Here is a 24449-nt window from a genome sequence, read left to right on the forward strand (position 1 = left end):
CAGTTTATTAAACTGAACTGAGATTCAGTTGTGGTGTTAATATGTCCGGCAGCAGGCAGCCGCTTCATCTCCCAGTCATCTGGTGATTTAAAATGAAAACATGTTAATTTAAAACTGTTAAATCTGTCCGAGAGAAGGAGAGCAGAGTTTACTGTCTGTAACAAAGAGTTATGCTGCCTTCAGAGTCTCCTCGTAAACTCCGGCTTCACGGCTCAGAACTGAACGACTTGTTGCTTATTCTTGTGTTTTTGGTCGTAAATCATAAAAAAAAAAAACGGACACTGGAACAAAAGTATTGTTTGGAGGCTGAGATGGAGGTGGATATGGTACTGATCATCTTGTGACTGGTTATGATTACGTTATGCATGTGAAGAATAGCCTACCATGAGTCACACTCGAGGTGTGAGCTGGAGCAACTGTCCAACAGGATCCAAAAACTCCACGTTCATTTGAAAGAAAAAATGGACCCGGACAGAACTGAAAAGCCCCGAAATGACGACACTTGAGAGAACTACTGATCGCGTCTGTCGGGTGAAAGTGAAAATTCCGACGGTACCTGAAGGCAGCACCGGGACGGGCTGCTCTTTCACCAAGTTTCGTCAACCAGCGTCACATCCGGTGCTGTGTGACGGTCGGTGTGTTTATATCGTTGTAGCTTCACCTGAACATCACGCAGGCGACATGAACGCGCTGCTGCGGGCCGTGCGCTGCCGCACACACTCATACACACAGCGGGTGAAAACATGGAGGGGTAAGTGGAGGATCTGAAACTTTCTGCGGCTGCTTCCTGTGTGAAGCAGCCGGAGAACGGTTTACATGTAGGGCCGGCGATAATCCAGAATTATCGTTTATCGTTTTTCATATCGAATCATATCGTGATGTGATATGGTGATTTGGGGATATCGTCAGTGGTGGGGAGAGTCCTAGAATGTCCTACTCCAGTAGAAGTAGGCTACTGTTACTTTACTGATATTATAAGTAAAAGTAGAGGTGTAAAAATGTATCTCAGTAAAAGTAAAAAGTGTCTGATTTCAAATGTGGTCAGAGTAAAAGTTCCTGAGTTCCTCTTTAGAACAGAGAACGTTGTTAGCTGTGATCTTTTCCATGTGATTCTAACAGGAGAGAGGTCAGAGTTCAAACTAGATTCTTTTCACTGGAAACATTAGAAACGACAAAATAAAGTGCAGAAACAAAGTAAAGTCAGATTCCTCTTCTCACTGTGAATGGATCCACAGTTTGTCAGTTTCTGTTGATCCAGTTTCTGTTGATCCAGTTTCTGTTGATCCAGTTTCTGTTGATCCAGTTTCTGCTGCTGATGGAGAGACACAATCTGTTCTGTGATGGATGGATTTAAAATGGACTGAAGGACAAAACTGCAGGAGAAACAGACTTAAGTGAAAGTAAAATTACTGACTTAATTGAAAAATACACAAAAAGCTCCTCAGTTACAGTAATGTGAGTAAATCAGCATCTTCACTCCTGGTCATGGTGACTCAGTTCTTCTGTCTGAATCGATGATGAAGAGCAAATTTGTAAAAGAGATCCTGGTAACACTTTAGATTAGGGAACATATTAACTATTAACGATGGGGTTTCCCCTCAATAGTTGAATAATTTCTCTCAGTTATATGTGATACTCGCACCTTATAATCTCCAAACTGAGCAGAGCAGATAAAAGATAAATCCAGATTCATGCACAACAACTTCCTCACTGACTGATATAAGCACTAATTATGAAGCTGCTGAGGGAAAACCCAGAGTTAATGGTCTATACCTGTAGAATACAATAGTGTAACAGAATAAGGTGATAAGTGGTTTGTAATGACTAATAATGAACCAATACACTACTAATATGCATGTTAATAAGCAACTTATTAATAGTTAATTGATAAGATGTGTTCCCTATTCTAAAGTGTTACTGAGGTCCATCTGTTACGACCAGACTGGTAACAGCTGCATGATATTCACATGTCATCATACTGAGATTATTTAGCTGAATATTGCTATTGTAATATAAATTGCACTACAGCATACAGAGTTTTCACTATGTTCGATTTTTCAGCAAACAAGAAACATTTTTAATTAAAAACATGAATTGTTGCTTAAGATTTGCTCTGTTTAAATACAAGGAAATATTATTTGTTTTTATTTCTCAGCAGCAGAACAGACTGTTAGCAAAATCACTGCAGACTGCTGATTTGTAAATTGAAGCAGTTTGTTGATGGTGTGTGTGTGTGTGTGTGTGTGTGTGTGTGTGTGTGTGTGTGTGTGTGTGTGTCAGACCTCCATGCTGGCCAGCCTGTAGGAACGTTCCACCTGAGGAAAGTGGAGCTGACTCCGCTGGAGCAACGCAAGCTGACCTTCGACTCCCACAGCCTGGTGACAGAGCTGGAGGGCAGCGGTGAGCACACACACACACACACACACTCACACACACACACACACACACACCATGAACTGTCAGTCAAGTAAAAAAGCATCTTCTCTCAGTGTCTCGACTCACTGTGACTCCTCACCTTCCTCTCCCTCTGTTCAGGGTTTGAGAAGCGCCAGGCGGAGATCATCGTCTCCGCTCTGGTGACGCTGACGACCGCCAACATGGACATCGTCTACAAGGACATGGTGACATCATCACACCAGGTGGAAACACTACACTGAATAACATGCTGTATACTGGATATGATGTAATACAGTATGTGACAGAGGCTTTAGTGTCATCACCAACCTGCTCCATGATGGAGGAACATGGAGAACTGTGTGTTAGTTAATAAAGTGTAAATCTGTAGAACTGTGTGTTAGTTAATAAAGTGTAAATCTGTAGAACTGTGTGTTAGTTAATAAAGTGTAAATCTGTAGAACTGTGTGTTAGTTAATAAAGTGTAAATCTGCACCAAGCAGCTAGAAGCAGAGAGCAGCTGAGTCAGCTTGTTGTGGTGTGGCTGTAGATCCATTCAGTAACGTTCTCAGTAAAAGTGAATAGTGTGATAAGGTGGATTTGGTTACTGTGACACAGTAAACTGTCTTGTCTTTAGCCCTAGTCTCTACTCCAAAACACTCTGAGTTGTAGCTTGAGAAGAGTCAGCTCAGTTAACCTGAACAAACTGTTAGCTAGCTAACTAGCAGCAAACACACTGATGTTAATGTGAACACGCTAACGCTAGCCGCTGCTAGCTACGTTAGCTAGTGTGCTAATCAGATGTGTTAACAACAAGACAGTGATGTTAGCTGACCAGATGCTATGGTTAGCTAGCTAACAAGCTGACATTATCTAAACACTAAATCAATCAGATGGATCAGTGATGAAATGATCAGTTCAGTCAGAAACAGACAGAAATTAACCGTCTGTTCAATTCTGTTGAGACGACAGAAACACAGTCAGCTGTTCACAGAGCTGAGGACCTCCAAGATGGCCGCCAGAGGGGGGGGGTGACATCACCTGAACCCCCTCTGCTGTCTCTCTTCTTCTTCTGGTGTTTCTGCAGGAGATCGCTGTGCAGCAGATCATGGCTCACCTGGACTCCATCAGGAAGGACATGGTGATCCTGGAGAAGAGCGAGTTCGCCAACCTTCGCTCTGAGAACGCGGTACGATGTATCCGTCGCCTTTTCCTCACTTTAACCCAGAATCAAGAACAGCAGAAGTGTGTAAAAGTGAGTGAGCAGTCAGTTCATTCTTGTGGTTTCTGTTAAACTGGTTTCTGTTCACTCTGTTTGTGTTTGTGCAGAAAATGAAGAGAGAGCTGGACCAGCTAAGAAACAGACTGATGGTGAGTCTGGGATATTAAATCTATCATCATGGTGAACTTGTACATTTAGGTTTGGGCTGTAAACTTAGTTTGCAAGTTTGTACCTTGAGGTCTGTGCTTGTAAACTCAGCTTTGCAGGTTTGTACATTCAGTTCTGAGCTCGCAGTTTTAATTTTACCAGCTTTTTTGTAAACTGGTTTGTAAAGGAAACAAAAATCTGCAAGAGAGACAGAGAGGGCTGGAGCTTCAACTTCTGACCAATCAGTTTCTTTGGGGTCGCTACGAACAATACGTTACAAATCCTGATACTAACACAGGAGAGTTTGGAGCAAATGGTCGAATGTTAAGTTTCACTTTTGTTTTCACACCGACAGACGTGATGATGTAACATCAGGCGCATCAGTTCAGATCAGGAAGAAGCAGCTGGAAACCTGACAGTGCAAACAGCCTCGTCTATTCCTAAATATTGGGAATAGACAAATATTCCCATGAGTGTAATTTAATCACTGATGTTTTCCACCACTTACCTCAGAACATCAGTGTTGACTGGAACTGTTTGTCTGGACCGGGGGCGGAGCTTACATAGTGTGTTAAAGGTCTCATTCTGCTCTCTCCAGAGTTTATTTTATGTCTTTCTGTCCATTCAGAGCTGTGTGTGTGGTGTCATGAACCAAAAACACTCTCAATCCATTTCTCCACGTTCATTTTCCAGCATCTCTCTGAGCCTTACCAAGAACAGGCCGTTTCTGTCTCCGTGTCTTTAAGGCTCATTAATATTAACGACCCCTCCGTTCCGATCGGCTAACCGTTTCGAGAGCGAAACGTGAGACGCCGCGGCCCGGCGGCTACAGGTAGGGAAAACTCTCCGGTAATAAACGATGACGACCGCTCGACCGCTTTGAAAAAAACACTTTGTTAGTCTATTATTTCTTACAGAAATGATAATGAGCGAACCTTTGTGACGCCGCAAAGTTACGGAAGTCCAAACGGCTCGTTTAGAGGCTCGCTTTTCTAATATGGATTGTGTGGATTTAGTTTTGATGCTTTCACCATGTTTAGATACACATCCAACTCCTTTATCATCACAGAGGAGAGGGGAGTCCTGCTTTACACCATATAGGACATTTAGCCCCGCCCACTGTAGCCCCGCCCACTGTAGCCCCGCCCACTGAGCCTTCAGCCCTCTGTCTGAACAGGAGGAGAGCCAGAAGATCCGAGCTGAAGCCAAACTGGACATCAACCTGGAGAGCAGCAGGATCTCCGACATGGTGAGCTGCAGGTTCAGTTCAGTTCAGCTTCAGTCTCAGCATGATCCATGTTCCTGCAGCATACAGGCGGTCAGCGTGTGTGTGTGTGTGTGTGTGTGTGTGTGTGTGTGTGTGTGTGTGTGTGTGTGTGTTTACAGTTCACAGAACAGGAGAAGAAGCTCATGGAGGCCAGCACCGAGTTCCACCACAAGGTAAACATCTAGCTAATTAAATAACAGTTACAGCTCAAAACAAGGAGACATGCTTGTTCCTGATTGGCCCAGACCAGGAGGGGGGGGGGAAACATGTTGAATTAGTTAGTTTAGTCTAACTGCAGTGTGGGAGGGGCTTGATGACATCACAGCAGGTGTCAGCCATCTTTCCGTCCTCAGAGAGCGGACATCGAGCACGACAACATGGAGACCAACAAGAAGATGGAGCTGCAGGTCGCTTCGCTCAAAACCGTCCTGGAGTCGCTCAAACTGGAGACCATCCGCTACCTGGCAGGTGTGTGTGTGTGTGTGTGTGTGTGTGTATTTTTAGACTTGTGAGGAGGCGTAGAAGTCCAGACCAGAGGAAGTGAGTTTTTTTATCGCCTCTCTTTTCTTCTCTCATTTTCTTCTTCTTCTTCTTCTTCTCTCTTTTCTTCCTCAGCGACTGTGTTCGCCTGCCTGGCCATCGCTCTGGGTTTCTACCGGATCTGGAGGTGAAGGTCTGGAGGTGAAGGTCTGGAGGTGAAGGTCTGGAGGTGAAGGTCTGGAGGTGAAGGTCTGGAGGTGAAGATCTGGAGGTGAAGGTCTGGAGGTGAAGGTCTGGAGGTGAAGGTCTGGAGGTGAAGATCTGGAGGTGAAGGTCTGGAGGTGAAGATCTAGATCAGCAGCCTCAAACTGAAACCACAAGACTGGGCTCATCCGGGACAATAATACTCAGTAAAGCTCTTTTGGATATAAAAACATACAGAAATATAACTGTTAGCGGCGATGGGACAGGGAAGTTGAGTTGCCTGATTGCCCCACAAGGCATTGTGGGTATTGGAGTCTTTTAACAGAAGTTCAAGCGTCTGTATTTTCTGAACAGATCAACACGTCTTCTTGGCAGATCTCTTTCAAATGTTTCTGCCCAACCTGCAGGAGTTCAGCTGGATTGATTCATCTGGACTTTACAGTCCACGGACTCATTTTGTGCAAATGTTAAAAAGTGACAAATAACTAAACTGAACCCAGAAGAGGAAATTTAACCGTCTTTGGACAAAAAGTTTAAATCTACACCAAAACAATCCTTTGATCCTTTGAGTTAAGAGTTAATCAAAGAGTGAAACTAGTGAAACTATACAAATTATTCAATTTACAATACAATTTCTTCACATGTATGTTCAGTGTGTTAGAGGAAACACGCGTGTAACTGTCATGATGTCATCCTGTAGTTTTCGCTGAAGGCTGACTGAGGCTCTGCTGTGTTGGAAGTGAAATTTTAATGAACCTGTTTTACTTGTTTTAATTTGATGATGATGATGATGTCATTTATCAGCATCTGCACAGTTTGAGGAACAGAATTTGATCCGTTTATTTCTGTGTTCATCCAGATATTTAAAAGACCTGCAGTGATTATTTCATGGTGTTCTGTGTGTATCTCGTCTGATCGATCCGAAGAAAACACAAATAAACTCTGTGACACACGAGAGCGCCGCCTGAGGCTTTATGGAGAATTTCTTCGCCGTTTGGGAAAAGCAGGAAGACGAATAAAGGACAGAAAAACAAATGAACTGCTGCTTTCACCTCATCAGGACAGTTCAGCTGACTGAAATAAATACATTGTCATAGAAACACAAAATCTCTCTCCTCTAGTTTGTTTTCCTTGCTGTGTTAAAATTTATACATCTATACATATTTCTGTTTATTCCTTCTGACCGTCAGTCAGCCGGACTCCAACAGAGAATTTCGAATTTAATTTCCTTCTGCACCAGACTTCAGAGAGAGACCAGTTCACTGAACCTGCTGAGTTCAGTCAGAAGAGATTCCAGACCTCCAAAACTTTCTCCAGACCTGAACTTCCTCCTGGACTGGCAGACTGCAGATGTTTATCGGGACTGAACAACGTCTCATTCTATTTTGTGCAATTTCCAAACTTTTTAATATCTGAAAATCACCAAACTGCTCCGACAGGCTGCACATGTGGAAGAAGAAATCACTCAAGTGACAGAAAAGTAAAAGCCGGGAGTCGAACGCTTTAAATCCACTGAACCTTTATTTAGTTTTCAAACCGAAGTGACAATTAAAACCGAACCTCAGACAAAAATCACCGTTCACACAAACACAAAACAACTTTCAGACTCCTTTTTATTGAAGATCCATAAAGACCAAAACTCAAAACAACCTCCAGGCGTTTTCACCCGAGAAACGGATCTGAAGACTTTTCCTACTGAACTGAGGAGGAGCCGGAGGAGCGGGATCAGCCGGAGGAGCCGGTCGGACGATGCTTACCTTCCGTTAACGGAGCCGACAGAAACAACAACGTCAAACAGCTGCGGCTGAACCTCCAAACACAACTAAGTAGAACGCGATCTAAATTAAACTATATACACAAATCACTATGAGGGAGGAAAGAAATCATTAAAGCAATTTTTGAGATCCATAATCAAGGCCCTTTTATATTCAATCAATATTACACAAGGGATACCAAAAAATACTTTAATTTATAAATTAAATCATTTACATACATCTTTTCCTCGAAAAAGCAGAAAAAAAAAAGATTTTTTTTGCCATAAACAATTTTTCAGTTCAGTTCACAAAACAAAGACCTGAAATCTTCAGGCAGAATCCAAATACAAAAATGTATTCAAGTGCAGCTGAAGGCCCGGCTCCAGCGCTACAAAAATATCTCTTCTTAAAAAAGAAAGGAAGGTGGAGGCGAGGCGGGGCGGGGCGGGGCCGACGGGGTTTCAGGACGCGGCGCTCGGCGGCGCGGCGCTCTCCTCCTCCGGTAAAACCTCGTCCTCCTCCCGCTTCACGACGGCCTCCGCCTCCACTTCCTGTTTGACGGGGGCGGGACAGGAAGCCGCCGCCTCCTCTTCCTCCTCCGCCTCGCGCTTCACGAAGGCGGTGAGCGGGTGTTCAGCCAGCAGCCTGCTGGGAGACGGAGTGACGTCCAGGAAGGACGACGTCTGCAGGGAGAGACAGACAGACAGGTCGGACTTCACTACTACTGTACTGCGTGGCATCCTGTCGTTTTTATTGGGCCTTGCTGCAAAATTAATTTCCCCCTGTGGGACAAAGACCTGAACCAGAACCAGAACCAGAACCAGATGAGGATCAGACTACATCCTGCACAGACCGCGGTGTGACAGAAACCTCCTGCAGACGCTGCTGATCTTCTGTTTTCTTTCATTCTGTTTGCAGTGATTTTTCAATAAAATAACTACAAATCAAATGTGTGTTTTCTTTCAATTATGGCCTAATTTCCCCTATAATAGTGTATAATACTGTTTATTGAGTACAATATCCAATTACCGAAGGTTGTGGAGGTTTTGGGGATATATGAACTTTGATGGGATTGTGTAAAATAGGTTAGGGTTAGCTCAGACATGCTGTTAAATGTTACTTACGTTTTTATAATCTTCATAACAGGAGGGATGGTACGTCTGCAGAGACACAAACACAAACACAGTTTAAACAGTGGTCAGTGTGTTCCTGCTGCTCTCAGATCAGATTCACTTCTGTTAACATCCACATTTACACTCTGATGTGAAGCCAACATTTAAACTACAGCAATCAGAAAGTCAGAAAGACTAAATTGAGGCTTTTTAACTCTTTAAATGCTGCCTGGAACTGAATTTCAGTCCAAAACCAGAAGCTGTCAAACTTCAGTCTGTTTCTGACTGAACAGAAGAAGAAAGATATGAAACTAGAAACAGGCAGAAGAAGAAGAAGAAGAAGAAGAAGGAGGAGGAGGACAGCAGGAAGTGAAGAGTTAAGCTGCTCAGTGAAGCCGACAGCAGCATGCGGTGTGTTCAGGGGCCTGCGGTGTGTTCAGGGCCCTGCGGTGCGTTCAGGGGCCTGCGGTGCGTTCAGGGGCCTGCGGTGTGTTCAGGGGCCTGCGGTGTGTTCAGGGGCCTGCGGTGCGTTCAGGTACCTTGTCCTCCACCCGGATGGCGTTCTTCAGGTGCCACTCCTCCTCCTCCTCCTCCCAGTACATCTCAAACGCCTCCTGGCAGATTTCACACGACTGAAGAAGAAGAAACAAACAAAGCGTCAGCGTCCCGTCTCTCTCTCATGTCATGTTCTGATTGGTTGGCTGCAGCAGCTTCTGAACTTTTAAATGTTTCTATGAAAAATGTAGATTCATTATTTTAGCTGGTAAATAATTATTCTGGGCAGGTGAGTTCAGTCTGAAACTCACACTGCCTGTCTCTCTCTCTCTCCTGCCTGTCTCTCTCTCCCCTGTCTCTCTCTCTCCTCCTGTGTGTGTGTGTCTCTCTCTCTCTCTCCCCTCCTGTCTGTCTCTCTCTCTCTCTCTCTCCTCCTGTCTGTCTCCCTCCTGCCTGTCTCTCTCTCTCCTCCTGCCTGTCTCTCTCTCTCTCTCCTCCTGCCTGTCTCTCTCTCTCTCTCTCTCCTCTTGTCTCCCTCCTGCCCGTCTCACCTCTCCCACCACATCAGCGGTCGCCCTGATGCTCTGGAACTCCTTCTCCCTGTCTCTCTGTCCTCCTGTGTGTGTGTCTCTCTCTCTCTCTCTCCCCTCCTGTCTGTCTCTCTCTCTCCTCCTGTGTGTGTGTCTCTCTCTCTCCCCCCCTCCTGTCTGTCTCTCTCTCTCTCTCTCTCTCTCCCCTCCTGTCTCCCTCCTGCCGTCTCTCTCTGTCCTCCTGCCTGTCTCTCTCTCTCTCCCTCTCTCTCTCTCCTCCTGCCTGTCTCTCTCTCTCCTCCTGCCTGTCTCTCTCTCTCCTCCTGCCTGTCTCTCTCTCTCTCTCTCTCCTCTTGTCTCCCTCCTGCCTGTCTCTCTCTCTCTCCTCCTGCCCGTCTCTCTCTCTCCTCCTGCCCGTCTCTCTCTCTCCTCCTGCCCGTCTGTCTCTCTCCTCCTGCCTGTCTCCCCCCCCCCCCCCCCCGTCTCTCTCTCCCTCCTGCCCGTCTCTCTCTCTCCTCCTGCCCGTCTCACCTCTCCCACCACGTCAGCGGTGGCCCTGACGCTCTGGAACTCCTTCTCCTTCGCCGCCTCCTGGCTCTTCTGCTCCTCCTCCTCGTTCTCCTTCTCAAAGAACTGGCTCTTGGCTCGCTCCTCCAGGTCCGCGATCTCCTCGAACTCGATCCAGTCCTGCACACACACACACACACACACACACACACACACGTTACCCCCTGTGGGACTGGGTTACATTAGAGCAGATGAAGCTGTGGAAACCGGGTCACTGTGACAGGAAACAGCAAAACAAAGTAGAGCAGCAGTAAGAATAGAGCTGACAATAGAGACTACTGCTTGTTTCTACATTATTATGATATAATATTACAAGGCACATCGCCGCATAGAGTTACTGTTGGGACAGTTATACAGCACTATGAGAAACAAGAAGACATACAAGAAAAATATAGAAATAACAAGAAATCATTTACACTTTATGTTCATGCAGTAACCAAACTGAGCACGAGCCCTGCATCCACATGTTTTACACTATTATTGTCATTATTATTATTATTAGAGACATTACTGCCTTTAAATGAAGAATTCATTCACAAAAAAAATATTACTGAACAATTAAACAAATAAATCAAATGTGCAGAGAAAACCAAATGTCATGCATCTGTGGTCAGGAGGAAGCTGCTTTATATCAGAGGAGATGAGATCTGATATTTAATCAAAGATCAATATCAGATCCATAGATCAGCAAACTGATGCATCGGTCTAACACAATGTGAAAACTGAGGAAAACCCTCAACTGTTAAAGGTTTAGTTTAGGATTAGGACTTGAGTTTAGGGTTAGGTGTGTGTGTGTGTGTCTCACCGTCAGGGTGTAGTACCAGCGGCGGTGTGTGTGTGTGTGTGTGTGTCTCACCGTCAGGGTGTAGTACCAGCGGCGGTGTGTGTGTGTGTGTGTGTGTGTCTCACCGTCAGGGTGTAGTACCAGCGGCGGTGTGTGTGTGTGTGTCTCACCGTCAGGGTGTAGTACCAGCGGCGGTGTGTGTGTGTGTGTCTCACCGTCAGGGTGTAGTACCAGCGGCGGTGTGTGTGTGTGTGTGTGTGTGTCTCACCGTCAGGGTGTAGTACCAGCGGCGGTGTGTGTGTGTGTGTGTCTCACCGTCAGGGTGTAGTACCAGCGGCGGTGTGTGTGTGTGTGTGTGTGTCTCACCGTCAGGGTGTAGTACCAGCGGCGGTGTGTGTGTGTGTGTGTGTCTCACCGTCAGGGTGTAGTACCAGCGGCGGTGTGTGTGTGTGTGTGTGTCTCACCGTCAGGGTGTAGTACCAGCGGCGGTGTGTGTGTGTGTGTGTGTGTGTCTCACCGTCAGGGTGTAGTACCAGCGGCGGTGTGTGTGTGTGTGTGTGTGTGTGTCTCACCGTCAGGGTGTAGTACCAGCGGCGGTGTGTGACCTTGCGGCTGACGTCCTTCTCGGAGCGGTTCTGGCGGTAGTGCCAGTCCAGGTGGTCGGCGTAGACGTCGGTCTGAGCGGCGGTGAACCGCATGCCGCACGAGTAACACTGGATCCCCGTGTAGAGCTTCGTGACCACGCTGTCGTACCGCCTGGGGGGGGGGGGGCAGGGGGCAGAGAGAGGGGGGGGTGAGGTCACACTACTGACAATCCAACTGTAGTGACCAGGTAACAGCACTAGACTTGATATTCCTGATATTCGATAATAACGAATATCACAATATTTTGTGAACATCGCGATATTTTCCAAGGCAACATGTGTTGCTTAGAATAATTTTTATTGTATATAGTATATTTGCACATACAAGGAAATCAACTTAATGGTTGCTTGTGTACCTTGTTAAAAAGGCAGAAAGAATAAAACACAATATAAACCAATAAAAACAGTATAAAAAAACAATACAGGAACAATAGAAGAAAAAGATAAGATCAGAATCAAATAGATTCTCAGATTCTTTTTCATATCAAGGACCCTAAATTAGTCCACATTAGAGCCACAGAACCCATTTCATAAGATTTTGTCTCTCTGTCCCAAATCTGAGAATATTTTTATTGTCAGATGATTTAGTGCAGAACTCCCTGACTGTGTTGCAGGTAGAGAGAGAACAGAGAACTGATCAGAAGTCTTTCTAACACATTCAACTGTGTTCACTTCTTGTAAATTAAATAATGCTGAAGTTTAACAGTTCATCAGTTTGCTGGAGACCCCCTGGAACCCCCTCAAGGACCCCCGGTGGTCCCCGGACCCCACGTTGAGAACCACCGGTGTAGATCGCAATTGTGCTTTTAAAACTTAGAAACCTATAATCTACTGGTGGGTTGGGGTCAGCGCTGCATGCTGGGAGGCTCCTCGGGGAGCGGAGCGCGAGGCGTTCAGGTGACGGGACGCTCTCTGTAAACGGCGGTACTCACAGTTTCATGTCATCGATGAGGAAGCCGGTGAGATCTGGAACGTCTTCGTCCTCCTCCTGCTCCTCTTCCTCCTCCTCCTCCACCGCCACCGCCGCCGCCGCAGCCGCCGGGGCAGCGGGAGGCGCCGGGGACGACTCTGAACAACAACAACAACACAGTTATACAAACAACACTGAGAACATACTGAGAAGAGGTAAAATCAAAAAGCAGCTCTGAAGACTCATTGTTGTCAGACTTATTGATTATATTTTTTTGTTTATCTGTCCTGGTTTACATTTCCCCAATTCTAATAACTGAAAATCTGCATAACGACAACACATTTCTCACACAGTCCACTGTATGAGAAGACAGTTGAGATGTTCTGAAGATGTAAAAAAGTGAAGCAAAACAAAATCTGTTCCCTGAACTATTAATACTAATACTACTATACTAACTATTAACAGACTAATAATATATTAAAAATATTCAGGATTATTGTTTTGTTGCTGTAATGATGCAGCCTTCCACTACTAAAGAGTTTCCTTCCAAACTGGTTGTGTTCTCATGTGCAGGGTGTGTGTGTGTGTGTGTGTGTGTGTGTGTGTGTGCTGACCGGTGTCGGCGGGGGCGGGGCCTTCAGGCTGGGAAGGGGGGGGCTGGGCGGCGGGGATGATGCCGGTGGAGATGAGTTTGGACAGCAGGTCGTTCACATCGACCTGACCGAAGTGACTGTCCGGAGGGACGAACTGAGGAGCTGCAGCAAACAGACATGTTACATGGGAAACATGCTACATGGGAAACATGTTACATGGGAAACATGCTACATGGGAAACATGCTACATGGGAAAACACAGACTGGAATCAAATTACAGCTTCACCAGGGTAAAAAGCAGAAAATCTATTAATGTGCAACTTCAAACTGGACGCTCTTCTGTAAAATAACGAGGTTCCAAGTTCAGGATTTACTGAACTGAATTAGAAAAAAATAAAATTGTAACATATTGTTGGTGTCAGGCTTGGGCCGATATTCCATTATATTGAATATCACAATATTTCTCCCAACCAATGCTAATCACGCGGCAGTGAAACGAGCTACAACACGACGACGAGGCTCGGCTTACTCTGCGGTCTGAAAGGCACGGCGGTCTGAGGCAGGAAGGGCTGCAGGCCGGGCAGCAGGTTGACCTGCAAGACAACAGACAGACGGCTGCATCAGCTTCACACAACAACTGACGCTAACGATGCTGAAGTGAAGTCACACGTCAGGTGACGGTGGGAGAAAGGACAGTTTGTATCTGTAATGAACAGGAAAAGGTTAGCTTACCGGCGGCTGCATGGCGGGCACGGACGCGGCGGGGGCGGGGCTGTAGAAGGGGGCGGCGGCCTGCTGGCCGAAGGGGCCGGGCTGCAGGCCGAAGGCTCCTCCCTGCTGCAGGTTCTGGTTCTGGTTCTGCTGCGAGGGGAAGAACTGGGGGTTCAGGGGCTCCGGGAAACGCTGGGCGGCCATGTTGAAGTTCTGCTGCGGGGGGGCGGGGCCGTCGTACACGGGCGGGCCCAGCGGCCTCATGGGAGGCTGCATGTTGTGGGGGGGTCCGTACCTGGGCGGACCCTGCTGGGCGGGGGGGCAGTCGTAGCGGGGGGGCATGGCCTGGTGGGGCAGGTCGAACCGGGGACCGGGCCCCTCGAACCGCAGCGGGCCGGGCGCGTCGAACCGCAGCGGGCCCATCTGGTTGGGCGGGCCGTCGAAACGCAGCGGACGCTGCTGCTGCTGGAAGCCCATCGGCCCGGGGCCCGGCCCGGGGCCCATGTTGCTGTCGAACCGCCGCGGCCCGTCGAAGCGCTGCATGGGGCCGTCGAAGTGTCCCGGGCCGGGCCCCGGTCCGTCGAACCGGCCCGGCTGCTGAGCGACGGGGCCGTCGAACCTGCCGCCGCCCTGCGGGATGGGCGGGCCGTCGAACCGGCCCATGGCGTCCCCGCCCCTCATCGGACCGTGAGCCATGGGCGGGCCGTCGAACCGGCCGGGTCCGTCGAACCTCTCGGCCATGTTGTGCGGGGGAGGAGCGGCGCCCTCGAACCTGCCGGGGCCCTGCTGATGCGGCTCGTACCGGGACGAGTCGTCGAAGCGCCCGGGGCCGGCGCCTTCGTACCGTCCCGGGGGGTGGGGCCTGGACGGACCCATGTGTCCCGGCCCGTCGAAGCGCGCGGGGGGGTGGCCTCCGTCGTGAGGCGGCGTGTGTCCCGGGGAGTCGGCGTGCTGCCGGACCGAGGACAGCGGGCCGCGGGCCGGCGCCTTGAGGATGGACCTGGGAGGGGGGTGGGGGTGAGGAGGCGGGGCGTCCAGGTTCAGCGGCCCGTCGTCGCTGTGCTCGCTGTTCGGGCTCTCGAAGCGCGGGACGGGGCTCATCTCCGCCGAGTCTTTCTGGTGGAGCGGCGAGAGGCGCTCGCGCTCGTACGCGGGGCCCGGGGAGCGGCGGGCCGGCGGCTCCGGGCCGGCCGGGCTCGGACACTTCCTGTGGGCCGCGGCGGCCGGCGGGGGGAGGCGCTCCGGCCGGCGCGGGTCGGGGTGCCGGGAGTCGTACCTCCTCGGAGCGTCGTAGCCGCTCTTCTGCTCCTCCCGCTCGTCGTAACGCTGCCGCTCCGTCAGCGGAGAGTTCCACTCTCTCTCACCTGCGAGGATTCATGGGAAATATTAAAGAGCAAAAAAGTGTCAACAAATAGCGACATCATGAGAAGAGAATCTCCACACAGATCAGTAAAGTGTTGAGACTGACTGGACTCTCGGGGGTCGGCCCTCCTCCTGAAGCGCAGCCCCTTCAGCGTGGGGAACTCCTTGCCGTGGTTGTACTCCTCGATCATGGGAGTCTGCACCGCCGGCTCCTCGTGCTCCTTACTCTGTCGCTCCCCTAGGGCAGAAACACACGTCTGAACCAGATTCACCCAGAACCAGATTCACCCAGAACCAGAACACTTTGCTTCACAGCTGCCAAACAGATGAACCAGGTGTGGCTCCGTCATGGAGGTTTGTTGCCTGCTTTTAATATCTAAATACTAAATACTTCAACATTCATGAACTTTAAAACGTACTAAATTGGATCTAGACCTGAACAATTAATCAAATGAATCAATTTTTTTCCCCAAATTGCTTTATGAACTTCTGCAATTTCCAAATCTCAGAGTCTGCAGTTCATTTCTTCAGAGAGAGTTCGGTCCAAACTGGATTTGTGAACAAGGAGTTTTAGAATCAAAACCTTTCATCAGACTCAAACTCAGTAAATCTGCACACTCATACCTAGTTTTTTAACAAATATATATAAATTTAAATATATATAATTAAATATTGTTTGTCAATATCTTTCCGCCCTTGTTAAAATGTAAACACTTGGACCGGCCGGATGAAGCCGCTCGGGATCCTCTGCTGTTTTAAAGTCTAGCTGGATGTTAAGCGTCTCTGCCTTGCTGCTGGTTCTCACCTTGCCGGTCCCTGGTTGGTCGGCTGTATTTGTGGGGCGGGTGGGCGGGGCCTCGCCCGCCCGGCTTCCCCCCCGGCCCCGCCGCCTCGCCCTCCTCCGGACTGTCCTCGCCCTCCCAGTCCTCCCCGGCCGGCCGGCGGGCGACCTGCGTCCTCCTCAGCTTGGACTTGTGCTCGTAGTACGACAGCTCGGCGTCGGCCAGGTCGTCGTGGGGGCGGGGCTGCGGCGAGGGGGGCGTGGCCAGCAGCGGCTGCTTCTTGCCGGGAAACTTGAGCGGCGGTTGGTCGCTGGACGCCTCCCAGGTTTCGGAGCGCTGCTGCTTCTCCTCCTGGTACTGGAACAGCTGCTTGATCTGGTGAGCCACGTTCAGGAAATCCTCCTGAGAAATCTCCCCGCTCTCCAGACGCTTACTGGCCTGCAGGGGCAAAGAGAGGAGGAGAAGAAGAGTGGAGGGACAAAGAGAGGAGGAGAAGAAGAGTGGAGGGAGGGAGAGAGAGAAGAGAGAAACCATAAGAGACGAAGGGAGTTTCTCATTAACTTGTATAGTATGATACTTACTACACTTACAATACTGGAATATAAACCATGGCCAAGTGAAGGACTGCGACAAATTCTTAAATTCAGATTAACTTCCATGCATTTTTGAGATTTCAAAGTCACTTCTGAAGAAACTTTATGGCTCTAGGGTTATGAAACCTAATAAACACATATAGATACATATACATATTTTCAATTCCTGATTCCTGAGGTTTTTGTGCAGCAACAGTACTACAGAGAGCACAGTAACACAGAACTGTAGGATACGAACGCAGCCTCACAGAAAAATGGAAAATAAATACCAGACATGTCAACTATTAAAACATATTTATGTTGGTTATAAGGCAACATGCAAAGATATATAACCAATGAAAAGATAGCAGCTATGACGAATGTCATTAAATAAAGGCCTCAGCAGCAGCTCACCCTCCTCAGCAGGTCCCTCTTGCTGGCGGAGTTCAGGACGTCCGGTATCTGCAGGTTGGCGTCGACGCTGAGCCGGTGTTTGGGGGTGCGGGGCGTGGCGGGGCGCGCCGGCGTGCTGTACGACTTGCGTCTCTGAGGGCCGGGCTTCCCGTGGGAGTCCTCCACCAGCTTCAGACTGAGGACAGACACACGGCGGTTAGCAAAACAAACGCACCCAGACAACAAACACTCACAGATTTCGGTGAGTCTGCTGCGATGCTAGAAGACTTCCTGTCATGGATACAATATGACACGAGGCTGAGTGTGACTCACTGTTTGTTCTCCTCCCAGCCGCTCCTCCAGCGGTGCGGCAGCTCCTTGGCCTCCTTGGCGTCGGCGTGGCGGGGGGAGTGCGCGTCCCGGGCCTCGGGGTGCCGCTCCTCCGCCGGCCTCTTGGTCCTCCTGGCGTCCGATAGGTTCTTCTTGGGGGCGGGCCTCTCCTCGCGGCCGGCCTTGCCGTGCGGCGGCTCGTCGTGGATCCTCCTGGCTTTGCCGGTTTTGTGCGGCGGCGGCGGGGAGGCGGAGCTGCTCCGGGCGCGGCTCTTGGGCGAGCGCCTGTCCTTCCTCTTGGGGGAGGCGGTGGGGGAGCGCGACCTGGAGCGGGAGCGGGTGCGCTTCCTGGCGTTGGTGCGGGCGTTGCCGCCGCTCTTGAAGTCGGCCTTCTCGGCGGAGCCGTCGTGGTCGTGTTTGGTCACCGAACCGTTCACCAGCTTCCCTTTGGACTTCGGAGGCTCGCACGCCCGTGCCACTTCCTCTCTCTCCTTCTTGTCGCCGCATCTCTTCTTCTCCTTCAGCTCGTCGTCTTTGGCCTCTCCGGTCTTGTCCTGCAGCCGTTTCCGCAGCCGGGGGTCTTTCTTGGCGTCCGGCGTCTTCGGCCCCTCGGCCTCCGGGTGTCTCTTGCTCAGGCCGGCTTTAGCCATCGGAGACGGGGATTTGGATTTGGGCTTCTCCTCCAGAACTTCTTTTTTGGAGGTCCTGGTCTTGTCCGGCCTGCCGGATTTCTCCGGCGGGCGTTTCTCCGGCGTGTGGGCGGGGCCTCCCATACCGAGGCCGTCTTTCTTAGCGGCGGGCTGGTCTTTGGGCGGGGGGACCGGGGGGCCGGTGCGGTTGAGACGCGGGTCTCTGGTGGACGGCTTGGTGTCGGTCGGAGGAGGGATCCAGGGCCGGATGACGGGCGCCGGCTGGCCGGGCGCCTTCGCCGCTGAGGGAATCACCGGAGCGCAGACCGGAGGCGGAGCCGGAGTCAACACAAACCCCCCCGCCTGCGGGACCACAACACAGCTGATGAGCCTCACAGTTCAGCAATATTTCTCAACCAAACAGAAACACACCAACAAAACCTCTACTTGTTATTCAGAGCTTTAGCGGACAGAGAAATGAGAGAAATGAGTCAATATTTAGAGTTATGAGGAAATAATAACTAGTGAGCGATAACAACTTGGACTGCACTTGTAAAACAGAGCTACAAAGTACTTGAAGACAAAAAGTCTTGAAAAATGCCAGAGATTCATGAAGAACATGTCAGGTTAGGTAGATTGAAACAAGACAACTAAGAATCTAATGAGTAGAAGTAAGTTTTATGTGAAACAAGACAACTAAGAATCTAACAGCAGAAGTAAGTTATATGTGCATATTTCTGTGGAGGCTGAAGAGCTCCTCCTACCAGCTGGGCCTTGGTCTGCTCCAGCTCCAGCTCGATCTTCTTCTGCTGCAGCTCCAGAAGCTGCTTCTGTTTGGCCAGCAGCTGCTGGCGGATCAGCTGCTCCTGGGTCAGGCTGGCCTCGCTGACCACCGGGACCGGGACCGGGACGGGGGCCGGCGCCGGGGCCGGCTGGGGCGGGGGGGCGGCCGGCTGGGGGGTGGCGGCCCGCGGAGAGGAAGCCTCGTCAGACTGGACGCACGGGGGGGAGGGGGAGGGGCAGGAAAGAGGAGCAGAGGGGGGCGTGAGGGAAAGTTTAGGTCCGGGTCAGAATACAGAAAGCTGTTACAGGTTTGGTTCAGTTGTGATGAAAAGAGATCAGGAGCCAAAGTGACTCTCGGGTCTGTTTGGTGATTCACATCCAAAAAACACTGTGAATTATGAAGAAGAATCTGAATCCACATAATAGTGCTGTTTAAATTGACACTTTGGGTAGCAGAACTTTTCCATCTCATCTTGAAGGTCCAAACCAAACCTTCAGATACAACGATCTGCAACGCTTCAGTCCTCAATCCCTTCCAGATCTGAGCTGTCAACATGAATCAGTGTTGAAGCGGTCGGACTTGCTGTCAGTTGAGCCACTTTAGTCAGAACAGAGCAGCTCAGAATCTGACATCAGCTTTATTCCTGTTTGAGAGACATTTGAACAAAAGACGAAGCTTATTTAATCAGCGTTCCTCCGCGGCAGCACATACACACCTGTTTTAAAAACTTAGGGTTGACGTGGATGCTGGCGCTGGCGTTGACGGTGGGCGGCAGCGGCTTGATGGGCCAGGCCGAGTCCTGGGAGTTGACCCGGACGTCCAGCGCGTACAGCTTCTTCAGCGGGAACACGTCGTCCCACGTGGAGCGCAACTTGAACAGACTCTTTCTAATGTTTTCATCCACCTACAAACAGAGGACAGGACTTGGTCCACAGCTCCCAACAGCAGAATCAACTTCCTAACATCACATGTAACGCAGCACTGCTACTTCTACTTCAAACGTGTTAGTGCTAAGCCCATCATGACTCTCTAGCATGGTAAAGGTAGGAAAATACTTTCAGAAAATACAGCAAAACACTTTGGGACGAGTGGAATAACTTAAGCATATAATATCCGGTGCCAAAGCAATGCATACCACCCATCCTCCCACCACTTTATTAGTAGAAATGCATTATGGCATTAAATACATAAGGGCAGAATGCAAGAGACTACACAGAAAAAGCAAGCAACACAACAACAGGAGGGAAGTAAAGAGGCTGCTAGGTTTCTTAATCTCTAACAAGGCTAAATGGCAGCAGAGAGAAAACAGTGTGTACCTTTTCAAAGACACATATAAATGAAGTGACTAGGTTTTTAGCAAACACTGCAAGGTATTCTCCTCCAACATTCTTCACTATGGAATCCACTAAGTACAAAACTGGAAGCTTCTCGGAGGGTGGGGCCTGGAGCAATAGAGAACTCAACAAGTTTAGAAAACAACAGGGGTTAAAGCAACATTTCAGAGCATCACACCCCTCATCCCCCCCACCCCACCCCGCACACACACACACACACACACACACACACACACACACACACACACCTCAGAAAGACTGGAAAATCAAAATGGGACAAGTCAAAAAACAAAAAAAAAGGGAGAAAAAGGTCAGTGTCAGAGAGGCGTCCCGCCAGGCAGGGACTCAGCCGAAAAGTCCAGAGAAAACATTTCTTCTTCATACTGGAATTTAAAATCAAATTAGGAGAGGGAGAGAAAAAATTAAAAAAAACGCTCTGCTGCATCCCGGTTTCATACTGAAGTCTTGACGAGGGACGAGATCAGCTCAAAACAAAAAAGGAGGAAGCAGGAAACAAAAACATCTTCAGTAGAAATGAATGTTTCTGTTCTGTGTCCACAAAGTCTGATCAGGGAGAAAAGTCCTTCAGCAAACCAGGAGAAAAAACAAAAAGGAAAATATTCACATCCACGCTCGATGTGTCCAAAAAAATATTATCCGTTCCAAAAAAAATGTTTGATATTTGTGTCCAGTGGTCAGGAATCGGCCCGCTTTACCTCCAAAGAGGGCTCGTCGCCGCTCTTTGTACTTTACCAGAGACAAGTCACTGAGTCGCCTTCGCTCCGCTGCTGCAGGCCGATTCACTCTCTCTTGGAAAATGTTAACCATGTCAAAATGTTTTTCCCCTTCGGAGTTATTAAAAAACATCGCTAACCCGTTAGAAAATAGGAATGACAGGTGCTGTTTTTGGCATTTGGAAAGGTAAGAAGCTGCAAACTGCATTTAAACTCTATACACTAAAGGCTGCAAGCCAAAGCCTAGTGTGACTAGATAGTGACTCGGCAGTAGTGACAGCAGCCGTCCGGGCTGAGCGGACGCTGTGTGAACCAGACCGAACCAATCTGCTTCTAAATGAGTGAAGCTTTACACCAGGCAGGCAGTGGAACCAGAGGCATACCAATAAATTACACTGGGAAATAAAAAATGACAAAAAGCACATTTCACATTTTTTATTATAACATTTTTAACCATTCATTGACATTTTCAAAAAATAATTTTCAAAGATTCACTAATGAGTTATGGCAGAGAAACTATCCGGTCAGGCTTCAGTAATAGTTTCGCCAGTCGTCAAAATGCAAAACACTGACCACAAAGATTTATTTGTATCTGAGGCAAACTGCTGACTGCAATGCATTTCTATAGGAGGGGGGGGGCTGTGACTCTGTGTTCAATAGCTGCTAACCGACAACATTTATTAACAATAAACTACTGAGACTGAGTCAGAAAACAACGATTTCTGAAGTCATGTAGGAACACAGAGACGGACAGACGACTTCTGCTCTGAGATGGAAGTTAAGGAAGAACTGGGCCGGAAGTGTAAAAATCCACCAGACAGTTTAATTCACTGTTGATCCCACAGATATTGATAATGTGAAACCGGTGACCTGCAATGTCACAGAGAGACTTTCTACTCCATTGACGTGAATGGGAGTCTGCCTTCCTGAGCCTATTCAATGTGTTTTTACAGCAAACAGCCTTTTGTTGCAGTAAAAACCCATTGAACCCGTCCACCAAGTCAGCTCCTATTCATCACCAATGGGGTTTCTCTCTCTCGTTAACATTATCAGACCTGGAACTCGTTTCCAGACTTGAGAGAAAACTGTTCGTGTCAACAAGTCACTCTAGTATCACAGAAATAACTTTAATAATTAGTTTAATATTCAAGTTCCCGGGTGGATTTTCACTCCAGAGAGCCCGAGGCCAAACTGCCGCTGCTTTCAAAGCAACGAGGCGAGTTTCTATCAGAAAATGGCTGTTTAAAAAGCAAGTATCTGTTTTAGCAGGTTTCCATATCGATGTTACGTCAATGTGTTAACTAGTTATCATTTATATGTACAAATGTGAGTATAGTTTGAGAAGAATGCCATGCTACTGAATAGTGTTGCTAACGTTAGCCAGCACAACAACGAGTGTAGGTGACATGTCGTGTAACGTTAGCCGCCATGTTGTTTAGCTACCAGCTAACAGAACCTGAGGTTGGCTGCTACGTCGACACAAAGCATCTGAAATTGAAAATTCTATATTCATAAAAACCTTGCTTATTTGTGCTTCAATTATTGCGACGATATCCTTGGCGAAGTGCAGGTTTTCCTCGGCCAGGATGGTCAGCATGTTGATGTGCGGCTTGCTGTTGAAAGTCAGATCTTCCAGAGAAGACTGATACTCTCGGCAGGCATCTTCCCTCGCCGCGCCGTCGTCCATCTTTGAGCTGAGCGATCGGTCAAAATCTAAACCAATCGGATCGATACCATAACCATTGATTACGAGGCAGTCCATGAACACATTGAGCTAGCTACTTCTGCCCTGACGCGCTGTAAACACGAGAATTTTAGATTATTTCAGCCGCCGCCTGTTCCTCCTCGTTCTTTTCCGTTCGGGAGAAGATGGCGACTGTAACTTGGACACATCTGACGTCACACGGAAGAACTTATATCGGGCGTGACGTCGGCGCCCTTCCATTGGCTCGTTTCAGGCGCTCTCGACCGGGTCGTTTAGTTTCATTGGTCCAAAAAATAACAGCCAGACAAATTAGCCAATCAGAGCGAGGCTCTTACGTAATACTCCGCCGAAAGATGATTACCCAACGAACACCACGTGACCCTGTAAGCTGCCATGAGGCCGAAGCTGGGCCGAAACCTCATGTTTCTCCACAAAGTACACTTTCAGGGTTTCGCTTATTTATGTGAGTGACATTTGTTGAGATTTTTCTTTCTTTTAATTACATTTGTTTTGTTTTTTCGTTCTCTCTCCCAGGTGATATAAAACAAGCTAAAACCTGCAGCAGATTAACATCATACAGGACAAAAACATAATAAATAAGGATATAATAAATGGGAGTTACATAAACATATATAACCCATAATTTCAAAACTAGAACATGTTCAATGGACATGTATGAAAGTATAAAAAGTCTGGATTACAGCATGAGGAGGAGAAGGAGGGAAAATAATGTTATGATTTGAAAATAACCCAGAAATCTGAGAAAAACTGCAGCATGAAATAGTGTAAAATAATACAAAATGTCTATGCAATTTATCACAAATGAGAAGTTTATGAGAATATGAAGTAAAAAGGCCATGAGTGTCTTGAAAAGTGCTGTAAAAATAAATGTTTGCATTATTGATAAGGCTGTAGAGCTGAAACAGTACTGCAATTTCCCTCAATTATTGTACGATGATTATTATTGATCACAGATGAGGTTTTTCTCCGGACCTTCATCACAGGTCAGAGGTCAGACGGCTTCTGTTAGGTTACCAGTTCTGTGTGTGTGTGTGTGTGTGTGTGTGTGTGTGTGTTGGGTCAGCAGAGAGACCCAGGTTCAACCTCTATCAGTTCATAAATCTTCTCCTCTGTCTGTTCTGAACAGCCGGAGTCTGCTCGCTCTTTCCTGCCGCACAGGAAGTGATGCGTTTTACGTTTCCGCCTTGTTTGGAATCAACAGAAGAAGAAGAAGAACTGGGTAGTTAGCATGAGCAGCGATAGCCGCCATGACTGAACAGACAGAGAGAAGAGAAACTCAAACTGCATCAAGAAGAAATCCAAGCTCCGCCCACACTGTTTGATTGACAGGTGACCAGTAGTTAGTGTGCAGCCATGTATGGCCCAACGCAAACCGCCTGGATATTAATAGACAGCAGTAAGAGGACACCAGCCTGCTGTGTGTGTGTGTGTGTGTGTGTGTGCAGCTGTTCATCACTCTGTACAGATTTCAACAGATGAAACATTCTGTCAGAGCTCAAATCAATTTCCCACTTGGTTTCATTATGAAAAGCAGAATATAAACTTCACCAGGATCAGATGCAGCTGGACCAGTTTGTAGCTTCAGATTTTTTCTTCCCATTCATTTAAATGGAAACTGACATTGAACACGTTGGTGAACAGATTCAGCATCAGATCTGCTGCTGTGAGTCCAGCTGACTGTTGGTCCGACGCAGAGGAGGGATACCATTCAGGAGAGATAGTTCCTGTTGGGGAGACCGGATCTACTTTTATTTTTAAATACTAATTTTAGTGTAAAGCAAGAACAGAAATGCTAAATGTCGAAGGACCCGGGATGCTTTACGGTCTTCCAGCAGGATCTGATGCTGAATCTGTTCACCAACGTGTTCAGTGTCAGTTTCCAGGAGATTTCCGCCTCATTCAAACTCTACAAACTGGTCCAGCTGCATCTGGTCTTCGGTCAGTAGATTATATTCTGGTTTCATCCATGTTAGAACTAAGTGGATTATT

The 24449-nt window shown here is 48.2% G+C and overlaps 2 protein-coding genes across 3 annotated transcripts; one reads left to right on the plus strand and one right to left on the minus strand.

The window, feature by feature from the left end:
- The first annotated feature begins 631 nt into the window (after positions 1 to 631).
- On the plus strand, positions 632 to 6669 carry ccdc90b (coiled-coil domain containing 90B). The gene is made up of 9 exons (XM_078286906.1): positions 632 to 751; positions 2281 to 2400; positions 2536 to 2639; positions 3482 to 3583; positions 3724 to 3765; positions 4941 to 5012; positions 5150 to 5203; positions 5384 to 5498; positions 5646 to 6669. Exons 1-9 carry the CDS (start codon positions 682 to 684, stop codon positions 5699 to 5701), a joined length of 735 nt encoding a protein of 244 aa, XP_078143032.1. The 5' UTR covers positions 632 to 681; the 3' UTR covers positions 5702 to 6669.
- Positions 6670 to 7309: 640 nt separating this feature from the next.
- Positions 7310 to 22597, minus strand: pcf11 (PCF11 cleavage and polyadenylation factor subunit). 2 transcript variants are annotated; one of them, XM_078286882.1, is made up of 18 exons: positions 22254 to 22597; positions 19983 to 20108; positions 19382 to 19570; positions 18647 to 18874; positions 17257 to 18245; positions 16945 to 17119; positions 15982 to 16396; positions 15283 to 15414; positions 14470 to 15178; positions 13836 to 14433; positions 13633 to 13696; positions 13125 to 13265; positions 12533 to 12668; positions 11529 to 11712; positions 10137 to 10292; positions 9120 to 9212; positions 8593 to 8628; positions 7310 to 8151 (listed from the first exon to the last, which is right to left on the minus strand). In XM_078286882.1, exons 1-18 carry the CDS (start codon positions 22494 to 22496, stop codon positions 7930 to 7932), a joined length of 4836 nt encoding a protein of 1611 aa, XP_078143008.1. In that variant the 5' UTR covers positions 22497 to 22597; the 3' UTR covers positions 7310 to 7929. The 2 variants fall into 2 exon arrangements, with proteins under 2 accessions (XP_078143008.1, XP_078143007.1); XM_078286881.1 differs by having other exon boundaries at positions 13836 to 15178.
- Positions 22598 to 24449: the final 1852 nt, after the last annotated feature.

The sequence above is a fragment of the Centroberyx gerrardi genome, chromosome 11 (assembly GCF_048128805.1).
Source record: "Centroberyx gerrardi isolate f3 chromosome 11, fCenGer3.hap1.cur.20231027, whole genome shotgun sequence".
NCBI lineage: Eukaryota > Metazoa > Chordata > Actinopteri > Beryciformes > Berycidae > Centroberyx > Centroberyx gerrardi.